The 15,105-nt window shown below is 43.2% G+C and overlaps 1 protein-coding gene across 1 annotated transcript in view; it reads left to right on the forward strand.

The window, feature by feature from the left end:
- Nucleotides 1-14,729, forward strand: part of PPP1R1C (protein phosphatase 1 regulatory inhibitor subunit 1C) — a 47,108-nt gene extending 32,379 nt beyond the window's left edge. Inside the window, exons 5-6 of the mRNA XM_069985187.1 lie at nt 6,976-7,107; nt 14,297-14,729. Of these exons, the coding sequence (XP_069841288.1) occupies nt 6,976-7,107; nt 14,297-14,382 (218 nt within the window). The 3' untranslated portion in view covers nt 14,383-14,729. The remainder of the gene's footprint in view (nt 1-6,975; nt 7,108-14,296) is intronic.
- Nucleotides 14,730-15,105: the final 376 nt, after the last annotated feature.

Here is a 15,105-nt window from a genome sequence, read left to right on the forward strand (position 1 = left end):
CACTTTACCTATATCAGTGCCAACCATGAGGTGTCCTCATAATAGTGCCAGCCACAAGGTGCCCTCATAACAGTGCCAACCACAAGGTGCCCTCATAACAGTGCCAACCACAAGGTGCCCTCATAGCAGTGCCAACCACAAGGTGCCCTCATAACAGTGCCAACCACAAGGTGTCCTCAAAACAGTGCCAGCCATAGAATGACCAACCTTACTGAGAGACAAACAGTTCATGATTTCCCTCCTGTACTGCACACCACTTTCTGACATGGAGGATACATGAGAGCAGTCTCTACAGTCCCTGACAGAAGTTCTATCCATGTTGTAGAAACCAAAGCTTTTGGAAATTACTCATATGAAAGCTGAAACCCACCCAAATGAGGTTCTTTTTTTAACTAAAATAAATTTGCCTCACTGATGAAATATTGATAATTTAATGAACACACAAAGGTCAGATTTTGGCAAGACAAAAGTTTTGTCGCCCACAGAAAGTAATGTGAAAATCAAATAATTCACTTCAAATACAAAGATATGTTTCCTACCATTGGTGAATGAATTTGTGGTGCTAGTAAAACCATATTTATTACGGCATCCATGTGTATCGACAATGATACATACAATTTATTGATGAAGTCATCAGGAATAGCAGAGAATGCCGTCTGCCATGCTACCCAGAGTTCATTATGATTCTTTGGTTTTATCTTCCAAGCTTCCTCTTTCATCCTACCCCAAACTGCTCAACAGGGCCGTTTCTAGGGGCGGGCGAGCCAGGCCACCGCACGGGGCGCCCACAGCTAGGGGGCGCCAGGTGGTGCCCGACAGTACCCGATTCCAGATCCCCTGGCCAGAGAGACCTTTAGCTGTGCGTACAGCAGGCACAGCTAAAGGAAACTGGGGAAGAGACAGCGGCTTCCTGTGCAGGCGGCCTCTGTATGACAGGTGGCTGCCTGCACCGGAAGCCAGAAGAGGACGGAGGGACCTGAAGAGGAGCTGGAGGCAGCAGGGAGAGAGGTGAGTAGCTGGTGGGGGAATCCTGCACAGAGGAAGCCCCGATATGTCCCGATAAGCCCGCCGCCCCCAGCGATAAGCCCCGCCCCCGACGATAAGCCCTGGCACCAGAGCTGACAAGTCACCCAGCTCTCCCCTAATCCTGAATGTCAGTATAATGGAGGTCACCCAGCTCTCCCCTAATCCTGTATGTCAGTGTATAATGGAGATCACCCAGCTCTCCCCTAATCCTGTATGGCAGTGTATATTGGAGGTCACCCAGCTCTCCCCTAATCCTGTATGTCAGTTTATAATGGAGATCACCCAGCTCTCCCCTAATCCTGTATGGCAGTGTATAATGGAGATCACCCAGCTCTCCCCTAATCCTGTATGGCAGTGTATAATGGAGGTCACCCAGCTCTCCCCTAATCCTGTATGTCAGTGTATAATGGAGATCACCCAGCTCTCCCCTAATCCTGAATGTCAGTATAATGGAGGTCACCCAGCTCTCCCCTAATCCTGTATGGCAGTGTATGATGGAGATCACCCAGCTCTCCCCTAATCCTGTATGGCAGTGTATATTGGAGGTCACCCAGCTCTCCCCTAATCCTGTATGGCAGTGTATATTGGAGGTCACCCAGCTCTCCCCTAATCCTGTATGTCAGTGTATAATGGAGATCACCCAGCTCTCCCCTAATCCTGTATGGCAGTGTATAATGGAGATCACCCAGCTCTCCCCTAATCCTGTATGTCAGTGTATAATGGAGATCACCCAGCTCTCCCCTAATCCTGAATGTCAGTATAATGGAGGTCACCCAGCTCTCCCCTAATCCTGTATGTCAGTGTATAATGGAGATCACCCAGCTCTCCCCTAATCCTGTATGGCAGTGTATATTGGAGGTCACCCAGCTCTCCCCTAATCCTGTATGGCAGTGTATATTGGAGGTCACCCAGCTCTCCCCTAATTCTGTATGGCAGTGTATATTGGAGGTCACCCAGCTCTCCCCCTAATCCTGTATGTCAGTGTATATTGGAGGTCACCCAGCTCTCCCCCTAATCCTGTATGTCAGTGTATAATGGAGATCACCCAGCTCTCCCCCTAATCCTGTATGTCAGTATAATGGAGGTCACCCAGCTCTCCCCTAATCCTGTATGGCAGTGTATATTGGAGGTCACCCAGCTTTCCCCTAATCCTGTATGTCAGTATAATGGAGGTCACCCAGCTCTCCCCTAATCCTGTATGTCAGTGTATAATGGAGGTCACCCAGCTCTCCCCTAATCCTGTATGTCAGTGTATAATGGAGATCACCCAGATCACCCCTAATCCTGTATGTCAGTATAATGGAGATCACCCAGCTCTCCCCTAATCCTGTATGTCAGTGTATAATGGAGGTAACCTGCTCTCCCCTAATCCTGTATGTCACTATATCAGTGTATAATGGAGGTCACCCAGCTCTCCCAGCATCCTGTATGTCAGTGTAATGGATGTCATCCAGCTCTCCCAGCATCCTGTATGTCAGTGTATAATGGAGGTCACCCAGCTTTCCCAGCATCCTGTATGTCAGTGTAATGGAGGTCATCCAGCTCTCCCAGCATACAGTTTGGGACCTTATAGGTGGGAAGGAAGTTTCTGGAAGTGCGGATCCTGAGATGTTTGTCTGGCAGGTTCAGAATAGATGAATTGTAGCTGCAAGAAACCGTCATGATGGTCTAAACCGGATGGAGAGAAAAAGTGAAAGTGGCGTCTCAGATCAAAGAAGACGTCACCTGTGAGTCACTGTATGATGAATTTGTATTGAGTAGAACATCATCTGTTAGGAGCGCTGCACTGCTCTATGCTGCAATACACACACTGCTTCTTCCTAGTATCCTGAATCTTGATAAAAGCCCCCCTTCCTTCCCCAGAGCGGAACTGAGTGAGGTGGTGGTGGTGGTGGTGGTGGTGGTGGTGGGGGGGGGGGGGTCGGGGGCGCTTTTATCAAAATTCGCCCTGTTGCCAAAATGACCTAGAAACTGCCCTGCTGCTCAATAATGTTCATGTCTGGTGACTGGGCTGGCCAGTCCTGGAGCTCCATGATGTTCATGTCTGGTGACTGGGCTGGCCAGTCCTGGAGCTCCATGATGTTCATGTCTGGTGACTTGGCTGGCCAGTCCTGGAGCTCCATGATGTTCATGTCTGGTGACTGGGCTGGCCAGTCCTGAAGCTCCATGATGTTCATGTCTGGTGACTGGGCTGGCCAGTCCTGGAGCTCCATGATGTTCATGTCTGGTGACTTGGCTGGCCAGTCCTGGAGCTCCATGATGTTCATGTCTGGTGACTGGGCTGGCCAGTCCTGGAGCTCCATGATGTTCATGTCTGGTGACTGGGCTGGCCAGTCCTGGAGCACCTTGATCTTCTTTGCCTTGAGGAACTTTGATGTAGAGATGGATGTATGAGATGGAGCACCATCCTGCTGCAAAATTAGACCCCTTCATGATAGGGAATGTAAGAGGTAGATAATACTTGATATTGCCTTCTACTTTGCAAATGTTACGCACACCCAGGCACGCTTCTGCCACGAGGTGGAATGAGCCTTCCGCCTGAGGCGGCAGCATTTTGCGGTCCGGCAGGGGGCGGCATTATGTCCCCCCTGCTGTCATTTTTGTTAAGTATCACTTAACAATAATGACAGCAGCAGCTCATCTGTCCTGTCACCCGCGCTCTCTGCTGTCTCTACATCCCGTCAGGTCCTGCGACGTCACCCTGCAGCTGTCATCGACCTCCAGGCTGTGGTGAGTGTCTGGGGTCGGTGGGGGATGTGCTGGGGTAATCGGGTCGCGCGGGGCTGCTGGGGGGTTGTCGCAGTTTGATGCGGTGCGCGTGGCGCATCAAACTGCAACCCCCCCCCCCCGGCGGCCCCGCGCGACCCGATCACCCCTCTCACTCTCCACAGCCTGGAGGTCCGTGACAGCTGAAGGGTGACATCGCGGGACCTGACGGGATGTGGAGACAGCGGAAAGCGCGGGCCAGCTGCGGCATTGGACAGGTGAGCGGCTGGTTGGGGGGGGGGGTGCGCGATGTCAGCCATCCCTCAGGTGGCAGAGACCCCATAATCGGTCCTGCACACACCCCATACTGAATGTAACCCCAGACCGTGATCTTTCCACCACCAAACATAACTGTTTTCTGGGTTTATCTTGGATCCATAAGGGCTCTGGTAGGTCTCCTGCAGTATTTGCGGCAGCTGTGGTGTAATTCAACTGAAGATTCATTTGAGAAATCCACTTTCTGACACTTTTCCAGTGTCCATCCATTTAGCAGGCTGTGGGCCTTGGCCAATGCTACACGTTTTTTTAATTTCCTTTTGTTTAGTGCTGGCTCCTGGGCCCTGATTCGACCATGGAGGCCATTTCCAGACAGAATCCTACAAACTGTTCTAGCTGACACAGGGACTTGAGGTGACCAGGCTTGTTGGAGCTCGGCTGCAGTGGAAGAGGGGCTGGCTTTTGATTTTTGAACCAACAAACATTCCTCCTGAGCTGTTGTCTTGCAGGGTGTGGCGGACCTGGGCTTGTCAAATACATCTCCAGTCTCTTCAAATATTTTTTTTGTACTGAGACACATTAAAGGTTGCTGCCACCTCTTCAGTGGATTCAGCCTTCAGCATCTTGATAATCCAGGCTTTGGTCGCAGGGTGGATGTTTCGCATGTTGTCAGAGGTCAAGTTGCAGTTTAAGTGAAGGTCTGGGGTGCTGGAGTTCTTTTTACTACAATCTTTGTATTTGAAGTGAATTACTTGTTTGATTTTCACATTACTTTCTGTGGGTGACAAAACTTTTGTCTTGACAAAATCTGACCTTTCTGTGTTCATTAAATTATCAATATTTCGGCAGTGAAGCAAATTTATTTTGGGAGGGTTTCAGCTTTCATATGAGTGATTTCTAAAACCAATGGATGAATTTACGGTCAGGTTATAAGCTTTGGTTTCCACAACATGGATAAGCGACAGAACTTTTGTCAGGGACTGTAGATTCGCAGAGTAGGGAACCTTGGCTTTCCAGCTGTTGCAAAGCTATAACTTCCATCATGCCTCGACAGCCAAAGCTTAAAGCGTAACTGTCATGTTTTTTTTTATTGCAGAAACCAGTAGTATAAGCGTTTTTAAGAAACTCTGTAATAGGTTTTATCAGCCAAAAAGGCCTCCTTCTGTACTCAAGAAGCAATCTCCCAGCCTCCCCCCCTGACTTCTTATCTGTGCATTATCAGGCAAACACGTCTTCATTACAGAGAAGCCAGTGAAGACGGGCTCTGCTCTCTCCATTGTAAGCCTATGAAGGGGGGAGGGGCCGAGGGAGATGAGGGAGCAGGAAGAGGTGACATGAAGGTCAGCTGTTTGTAGACTCTCTGGGCACCTAAAACGCAGGATTCAGGTTTCAGAAAGGTCAGTGCTTATCTATGAACTTACTGAGAAAAGATTAGAGAGTGTTGTGCTTTGCAGAAATCCTCCGTGCTCAGTCACTCCTAACAGCCCCTCCCCTCTCCATAGACACATAATGGACAGAGAAATCCTGCTTCTTTTGCAGTGAGGGTGGGGGCTGGGAGGTTGCTTTTTTAGTCCACAAGTTAACTCTTTCAGTACATAAAACCTATTACAGAGTTTCTTAAAATCGCTTGAACTGTTGATTTTTAATGTTTTCAAAAAAATTACCCTGAAATGACAGTTACGCTTTAAGTTATAGCTTTGCAACAGCTGGACAGCCAAGGGTCTCTACCCCTGGACAAGAGTATCCTCACATGCATCTTTATACCATTACACAGATATCTTTCACCATTGCAGGAAAAAGTAAGTGAACCTGTTGTCTAATGATAATGCTTTGTTCCTTATAATGTACAGTTATCCTTTATCCTTATCTAATTTTGTTCAGAGCCTTGCAAACACCCTGTTTCCTGCATGTTTAAAACCTCTCTCCTGCATCCTTAGTTACAGTCATATGTTAATCCAGTCAATGGCTACATAATACTACTACTACTACTACTACTACTACTACTACTACTACTAATAATAATAATAATAATAATAATACAAGAAGCATTCCAGGTCTTCATAGGGTATTTAGTATTACTTGAGAATTTCTACCCAAAAAACTCAAATATATTATTATTATTTTTTACATACTTTATTACATTTTATAAAAACAGCCAACAATTACAATATGCATCAAATCTTCCAAACGGAAAAAAAAAAAAAAATCCCATTTCCCCAAGTGTCCACTTTTCCAATAAAACCATGGATCAGTATAAAAGACCTATTGTTCCAATGGAGTCATCTCCACGGGGCACCCGATAGCATTCTCGGGAGAACTCACCACTACCTCCACACCACCTCCCTCTAGCTACTAATAGCTACAGTCACTAGTCCCGCCCGCGCGAGAACCGCCAATCCAATATAAGTAAATAAATATATTTTTTTTTATCATATTTTGAGTGTAGATCTTCCTTAACCCTTTAACCTATCTATGGCTGAATCAAATGCTCTGAGCTTGGATGTAAAGATTTCCTCACCCAATTGTTTCAGATATCTTAGAATATTTATTGGGGATGGAGAATACATGATATAGACATTGTCTTTGATATAATATGAGCTTCTCAATAGAAAATCAATAATTGGAAATATTGTACAAGTTTATACAGAAGAAATTCCCATAAGCCAATTTATTACTAGAAGTGTACAGTGTTTTATGACTAGGTCATCCTTATTGAAGTGAATACTAAACACAACCCATAGACAGACCATGGAGTGGAGCAGACAGCCATGATTTTACCATCCTGCACTCCCATCAAATTATTTGGATCAATAATAACAATCTTTCATTCTAAAGTCACACTTCGATTCAGCATTGCAATGCGTTATATTTTGCTTTCTTATAAATCAGATTAGAGTTTCCTATTTTATTTGCTATATTATGATTTTTTATGCTTTATTTTTTTAATTTGCTTTATTGCATGTACAGGCATGAATGAGCAGGCTAAATCTGTACGTTATGCTGATGACAAACAGCAAACAGTAACAGAGACAACTGAACTCCTTAAGAAGCCAAGACGAAAAGACACTCCATACTGCCTTGACTTGCCTTTTTTCCCAGGTAGGGTATATAAATTCTGGTGAAATGAAGCACTTTGGAAACATCTGTTCTCCACCTTCTCCATTCAGACTGGAATCACATGAGGTTTTTAGGGCAGATTTTGGTGCAGTGTTTGATATCGTTTTTGGAGCCAAGGCCAGAAGCGGGCAATATATTTCCTGTATATGACTTTATCATCTTCTGGCTTCGGTGAAAGAAGCCGCACCGAAACTGCACCAAACACTGCATGTATGTTTCCAGCCTTCTATATTCTTATATGGTAATTATTAGAGCAATCACCTGCCGTGCTTTCTTATTGGTGACAAACACTCTCATGGAAATAATAGGTCCCCAGCGGCTTCTGACTATCCTAACAGAAGCTGGAACCAGGTCTGAATCCAGCTTTTCCAGGCACCTGGGAAGCAGCAGCACTGAGTTAAATGGCAGCCGGCTGATGAGCGGATTGCAGAGATGATAAAGTGTTTTGCTTCATTATTACTGTAAATTCGCTCACTTCTACTCCTTACTATATATATTCCCTACTGTATATACTCCCTACTATATATACTCCTTACTGTATATACTCCCTACTGTATATACTCCTTACTATATATACTCCCTACTATATAAACTTCCTACTGTATATACTCCTTACTATATATACTCCCTACTGTATATACTCCTTACTATATATACTCTCTACTGTATAAACTCCTTACTATATATACTCCCTACTATATAAACTTCCTACTGTATATACTCCCTACTATATCTGCCCTTTACTATATACACTCTCTGCTGTATTTACTCCTTACTTTATATACCCCCATTGTAAATACTCCTTACTATATATACCCCCATTGTATATACTCTTTACTTTATATACCCCCATTGTATATACTTCTTACTATATATACTCCCATTCTATATATTCCCTACTATATATACTAATTATGGTATATATTCCTTACTATATATACTATATATACTCCCATTGTATATACTTCTTATTATATATATTCTCTTCTGTACATACTCCTTACTATATATACTCTCTACTGTATATACCCCTTGCTTTATATACTCCATATTATATATAATCCCTACTTTATATATGCCTTACTATATATATTCTCTACTGTATATACTTCTTACTTTAAATACTCCCCACTGTATATACTCCTTACACTGAATACCCCCTACTGTATATACTCCTTACTATATATATATATATATATATATATATATATATATATATATATATATATATATACTTCTTCCCATATATACTCCCTACAGGAAATATACTTCTTACCATATATACAATACTTTCTGCTGTATAAACTATCTACCGCATATACTGACTATTGTATATACTCCTTACTATATATATATACGGACTACTGTACAATATGTACTGTACTTACTATAAATACTGACTACTCTATATACTCATAACTATTTATATATATATATATATGTATATATACTGACTACTCTATATACTCCTTACTATATACACTGCTTACTGTGTATACTCCTAACTTTATATAGACTGACTACTGTTTATGTGGTGTCCCACTAAGGGTGTTACTGTTGTTCACACCCTTCGCAAAAGTCTGTACTTTTTGTGGTCTTATTGCAGCTAAAGTAGTATTTAGAGATGACCACTAGATGTCGCTATATTATGCATTGAAGTATGGAAGCTGCACAAGTGTCTCAAAGGGTTATTGTGTTTGTGTGTACCAGAATCTGTGAATCAGTAGGATCTTTACTTTCTTCTGTCCTATTACCTCTTCTCTCTCTACTCTTCTGTTGCACTCTTTCCACCCAACCACAGCACGCCTTGCACGCTGGATAGGAAGTTAGTCCCTTGGGTGAAGCAGGGGTCTTAGTCGAGATTCTCTGGAGAAAGGACGCAGACTATTAGCTCTCCACAGTGGTCCTACCTGGATCCTTGCCCTCTTCCAGGTCCCCCCTAAAGAAGAGGAGTCGTCTTAGGCAGTGCCCTGCATGGGTAGGACGCAGGACAGTGCTCTCTTACAAACTTCTCCCTTAGTACCTATACCCTGCATGATGCAGTGTTAAGCCCCTCAGGAGAGGACTAGCCAACAGATCATCTCAAACCACACCGTGGATTAGGAGAAACAACAGTGCAGGACAGTATCCACTAAAAGAGCCAAAGAGCTAGGAACTGGAGTGTCAGCCAGGGAACCCTCAGCACTCTGGGTCTGGGGCCTGTGTCACCAATTAGTATGGTTCAGCCAACGATAGTGGACATAAGGTGGTGTGAAGACGCTAGAAAGGTCAATATACGGGCACAGGTTTACTCATTCTTCTTCTAAAAGTATTCTTCTATATACTCCAACATCCCGGCAGAGCACATTACTACTTGGGTTGAGACTCTCATGGCACCCTCCTCTCTACTACGCTACCTCCGTACAAGTCTATCAACTCTACTACATCCTACTTAGCACTTATCACGAAGATCTGGTGGTTTTATGTTCATGAATTTATTGGAATTCTATCAAGTGTATATCCGAGCTCATCTGTATCACATGTTGCACATTTGCCAGTAGTAAAGCAAGTCAACGTTATCCACGGCGTCTGTGATTATTCACTACCACCTGCACAGCATATACTGTACACCGCAACCTTGGGACATCTCTTCTTTCTGTGGCCACCTGTGACTGCATCATCCGTGACTACATTATCCCAAGGGACCCGGTAGCAACCTGACAGGACACCGACCACAGGGGAAAAGGGTACAACCGGCCTTACACCTTAAAAGCAGGCGTGCCATCACACCTGTGTGCCCACCTGGCACTGGCATCACGTGACAAAACCTTAAGGTCTGGCTGTATCTCGGCCATCCACAACAGAAGTGGCGTCACACTTCCATCTAGCAAGTGATTGTCTGTCCCACCGCTATTACACCTTCCGGGGGCTCACCACATATATACTCCCTCAAAACCTCTATTATATTTTGCATGTTCCTTTTTAGTAATATTGAAACAATCTCTTTTGAAAAAAATCTTTGGGGAAAAATAGTTTTGGATTAATACAGAACAAAGAAAATCTTGTGCTTTTGTTTAGATAGTAGAAAATAATAGGCTGGTGACAAGAGCTGGAGATAATTAGGAACAATGGACGTTTGACAAGAGCGATAAAACAAGACAGAACAATCACGCTACACGCCAAATACGCCTTAGAATGAATGAAGAACGGCTAGAGTCATGCATATGTAGAGCTTACAGATCTGACAGCTCTAACAGGACAGGGTGACCCTTTTGTTCCAGCCACATTAAGCAAATGTAGAATAAACACCGAGCACGAATAGAAGAAGCATAAAGTTTGTAAAATGCAATGTAACACCGAGGTTCAAAGCAATATAAGATTGTTTAGAAGGGGAAAAATAAATGAGGTTGACAAATGGACCATGCAGGGGATATAATGGAGGCGTAATAAAGATTTTACTGAGTCTCGTAAAATATTTCAATGGTTTGGAAATTTAGTATTTAGTTGTCTGCTGATCCAGCGTTGTCATGTGTGCTCTGGAGGCAGGAGAACACTGTTACCATTAATGGGGAAGGTCAACCATGCTTCATAACCTCCCATTCTCAGAGAGAATCTGACTACCTGCGGTCATATCAGTGAGGGGGGGTAAGCTTTACCCCTTTATAAAGTGAGAGGGGTAACTACGGCCTTACAATGATTATTACCTGAGATGGCTGACCAGGGAGGGGATAGAGGAGAAGCTAACAGTGAGTATATGAATACCTGTAGTTTCCATCTTTGGTTGCCTGTTGAAAGCTAATATGGCTGATAGGAAGTAGCTTCCTTGTGTGTCAGTGTTGACAAGCACAAATGAATAGCCCTTAAAGGGGTATTGCTATCTAGGGTAGTTATTCTGTATTCACAGTATCAGGCAAACCAAAGAGATCACAGGGGTCCAGGGGTTAAAGGGGCCGGGTCACATATCCGCAGCAGAATTTATGTAACTCATAGATCTTCACTATAACAGAATCCGCAGTGGATTTCGCTGCAAACTCGCAGCGTGAAATCCGCTGTGGGTCTGGTACATGTGAACGCACCCTCGGGCTGGGTTCACACTACGTAAGTTTCCGGGCGTAGCTCGCTCCGTGAATAAGCGGCCAGAGATTTACGTAGTTTGCGTACAAAGGAAAGTATAGGATCTACGGCTGCACAGTTCACACTACGTAAGAACTTACGCTCGGATCGTATGCGGCGCCGTAAAAAATGAACCAGACCATTGTTTCGGGACGGAAATGCTGTAACTTATGCCCATAGCGTAACATGCGGTCCCGTACGGAGTGGTGATTTCTTCATTTTTACACTTTGCTTTGCCGATCCACAAGTTTTTGTGGGGTGTCCGGGGCTAGCCGAAGATATCCAAGTAAAAGACCGCTGTCAGATCGCTACGTACGCTGCTCGGGAAGCGTACGTAGATTAGGGGCGTAAGTTTGCGGACCGTAAGTAGCCGGCCGCAACTTGTGTAAATCCCGGCCGGAGTTTTACACGTATATGTCCGGCCGCGAAAAATATGCGTCCGGACATATACGTAGTGTGAACATAGCCTAAACGTTAAAAAATTCCTCATACATAGAGAAGGAGGGGGGTGGTTGTCACGTCTGATTCTACCCTTTTATGTAATACCTGATATTAGTGCTTTTTTGTCTATCACTTTTATCTGTGCACTCGGCTTTTCTGCCAGTGGATTTTTTGTCAGGGGCTGGAAAAAAAAATGTTCTTTTTGTATTAATGTTTGATTGCGGTATTCAAGCTAGTCATCATTGTATCCAGGATGTGCCAAGTCATGCCAGGGCTGAGTTATACTGGAGCACTTATAATAGAGAAACTTCTTTAATTCATAATGTCTATGGGAAACTGTGTGCCCAGCTGTAAATTAAAGTTACATTAGCAGAGACCTGGATCTCCATCTCTCTCTCTTAGCCCTAGCACTTGGGCCGCATTCATCTGATGCCTACCGTACTCTACATTTTTACCTCCCACTGTATTCCGGTAATACTACAACAATGTATTAATATTTATTTATTGGCTAGACTGAAAGCCTTTGTGAGAGCCTGGTTCACCGGCCCATATTCACTAAGCAGCTTATTTAGTGTAACCTCTGCCCCCCAAATGTTACAGTTGGTCATATGTGATGTTTCCTAAGATACCAGTGTTAGTTAATATAGGGGCTATGGTCACAGGACATATTTTTCTTTCCATTTTTTATTTTTTTAAATGATGTCCGCCATTTTACCTTTTGGACCCCGTTGTTACAATGGCGGCTGTTAGTACGTTATTCTAGTTCAGGTGGACTGATTGCCTTTAATTAAAAATTCCATTGAATTTATTAGTAAAGACGGTGAAAGGACGATGAAAAAGAAAAAATGTGTGTGAACTAAAAAATAGCAGTTATTTACAAAGACGTCCATGAGTAATTGTCATGATCATTCTTTTGACGTCTGAGCAGATAACATCCATCATGAAATACACTGTGTGCATTGGGCGGCCATCATTCCATCAAGGTCAATGCATTGCTTTGGCTTCAGTCATAATTCTGTAATGACGGACGTCATTTTAAAAAGAAAAAGTGGACGCCTTTTTTTTTTTAACTTAGTGTGAATATAGCCAGGCAGTGCTATTGAAGGTGGAAACAAAGATGCAAGAATTACATATAGTGCCATGTTACATCTATAATATCAGGACTTTCTCATAATAAAGGGGAAGGGAGGGGGGAGGGGAAAATGTTTCTAAATAAACTGGTGGCAGAACTTTTTACAGATTTGTGAATTACTTCTATCTAAAAAAAAAACCTCACACCATCAGCTGTATATTCTGCAGGAAGTGGTGTGTTCTTTTTAGTCTGACACAGCGCTCTATGCTGCCATCTCTCTCCATGGCAAGAACTTTACAGAGCAGGAGAGGTTTTCTGAGTGGATATGTGACTGCTCTGGACAGTTCCTGTCACGGACAGAGGTGGCAGCAGAGTGTGCTGTGTCAGACTGGGACATGCAGTAGCTGATAAGTATTGGGGATTTTTAAATAGAATTAACTTACAGACTTTCTGACACCAGTTGATTTAAAAAATATTTCTTGGAACATCCCTTTAATTCTTAAATTTGCAGAAATTATTTTATACATAGCCCAGTGTGCTTTGAGGAGAAAGTAATGATAAAGGAATAAATAACCCTGTCAAAAGGAAATATCTGCCCCCCCCCTCCCGCTAGTTTAGTTATTACTTGTATTCCCCCTATAATAGCACATCTGGCCAGTCTTAGAACTTGTTACTGTCCTGTCCCTCTGCTATTCCTCCTAGCAATTGAAGAAAACAGTTCATACCAATCCCCTTGCCACTAAGGGGTGTCATTGCGTACTCTATCACTGTCACCAGGGACATCTGATCCCTCATATTTACAGATAAGCGAACCATGTTCCGGTTTGAGTCGATCCGAACCCGAACGTTCGGCATTTGATTAGCGGTGGCTGCTGAACTTGGATAAAGCTCTAAGGTTGTCTGGTAAACATGGATACAGCCAATGACTATATCCATGATTTCCACATAGCCTTAGGGCTTTATCCAACTTCAGAAGCCACCGCTAATCAAATGTCAAAAGTTCAGGTTCGAATGGACTCCAGCATGCTCCAGGTTCGCTCATCTCTTCTCATATTACATATCAGCTGTCTTCTATATGAAGCAGGCATGGCAGTATCCATTAACTATGCTCTTCTGGCTAGCCTAACACTAGACCCCATGTCACAGGACCTGGTACTTTGATAGGTAAGTACCTTTTAGTTCTGTGTGCTATATATTGCTAAACGTAACTCCAGTCCATAGGATTATATTAGGCTAGAAGACTCCATACTTCACATTTTGTTTAAAATCCTATGAAAAAAACATATCAGTCTGTTATATGAAGTTCTATACATTCTTCATTATACCATAGAGCAGAGAAAGGGAACTTTGTCCCTCCAGCTGTTGGAAAACTACAATTCCCATCATGCCTGGACAGCCAAAGCTAAAGATAGTCCTTACGTTAAAATAATTAATGTAGCCTCTTACTGTAATTTGTGAGGGTCACATTAACCTAACAAGAAAATCTTGAGTAACCATTGATTTATATCAGATGGGACCCGGGCTCTAAAAGACATTGTTAAACACGATGTATCTCTTCATTCACAGGGGTTACACAGATGAAAAACCAGGAGGGTTCGCCTTTCCTCGAGGAGGAAGAAGAGAACGCTGAGGATGAAGAGTGCGACCACTGAATCATATACGGCCATTTTTTTTTATTACACATAAGAACTCTAAGTGCAGACTATTTTGTCAGGGTCTGATAAGATATTGGGAGGTACTTGTCCTTCAGCATTGTAGCAGGTGGTTTTTTATAAGAGAGATTTCTTCCATGAACTGTAGAGCATCCATACATGACTTCATCATAATAATCAGAATCCGAGCCACATACATGATGTCACTTCCTCCAAATTTCCTGTATTACTGGATTAATGTTATTATTCCTACTAACCGGCTAACAAACGTGTGCAGTGCAGTGAGAAGACAATCATCTGTAAATAGAAGAAAATAATAATAACCAATGTATAAATAAATATTTAGAGAAAAACAACGGCAATTGTTTTCATGATTTAAAGTAAGAGGTTACTGCGGATCTCAGGTCTTCTGACGCAGTGATCCAAATCCCCCTATTACTGAATAGGAATTATCTATTAAGGGGGTACTCAAGAGGAAAAAAAAAATGTTTTCATATCAACTGGTGTCAGAAAGTTATACAGATTTGTAATTTATTTCTATTTAAAATCTCAAGTCTTCCAGTACTTATCAGCTACAGTATGTCCTACAGGAAGTGGTGTATTCTTTCCAGTCTGACACACTGCTCTCTGCTGCCAACTTTGTCCATGGAACTGTACAGAGCAGTAGTAAATCCCCATAGAAAACCTCTCCTGCTCTGGACAGTTCCTGTCAAGGACAGAGTG

This window comes from Dendropsophus ebraccatus, chromosome 9 (assembly GCF_027789765.1).
Source record: "Dendropsophus ebraccatus isolate aDenEbr1 chromosome 9, aDenEbr1.pat, whole genome shotgun sequence".
In the NCBI taxonomy this organism is placed as follows: domain Eukaryota; kingdom Metazoa; phylum Chordata; class Amphibia; order Anura; family Hylidae; genus Dendropsophus; species Dendropsophus ebraccatus.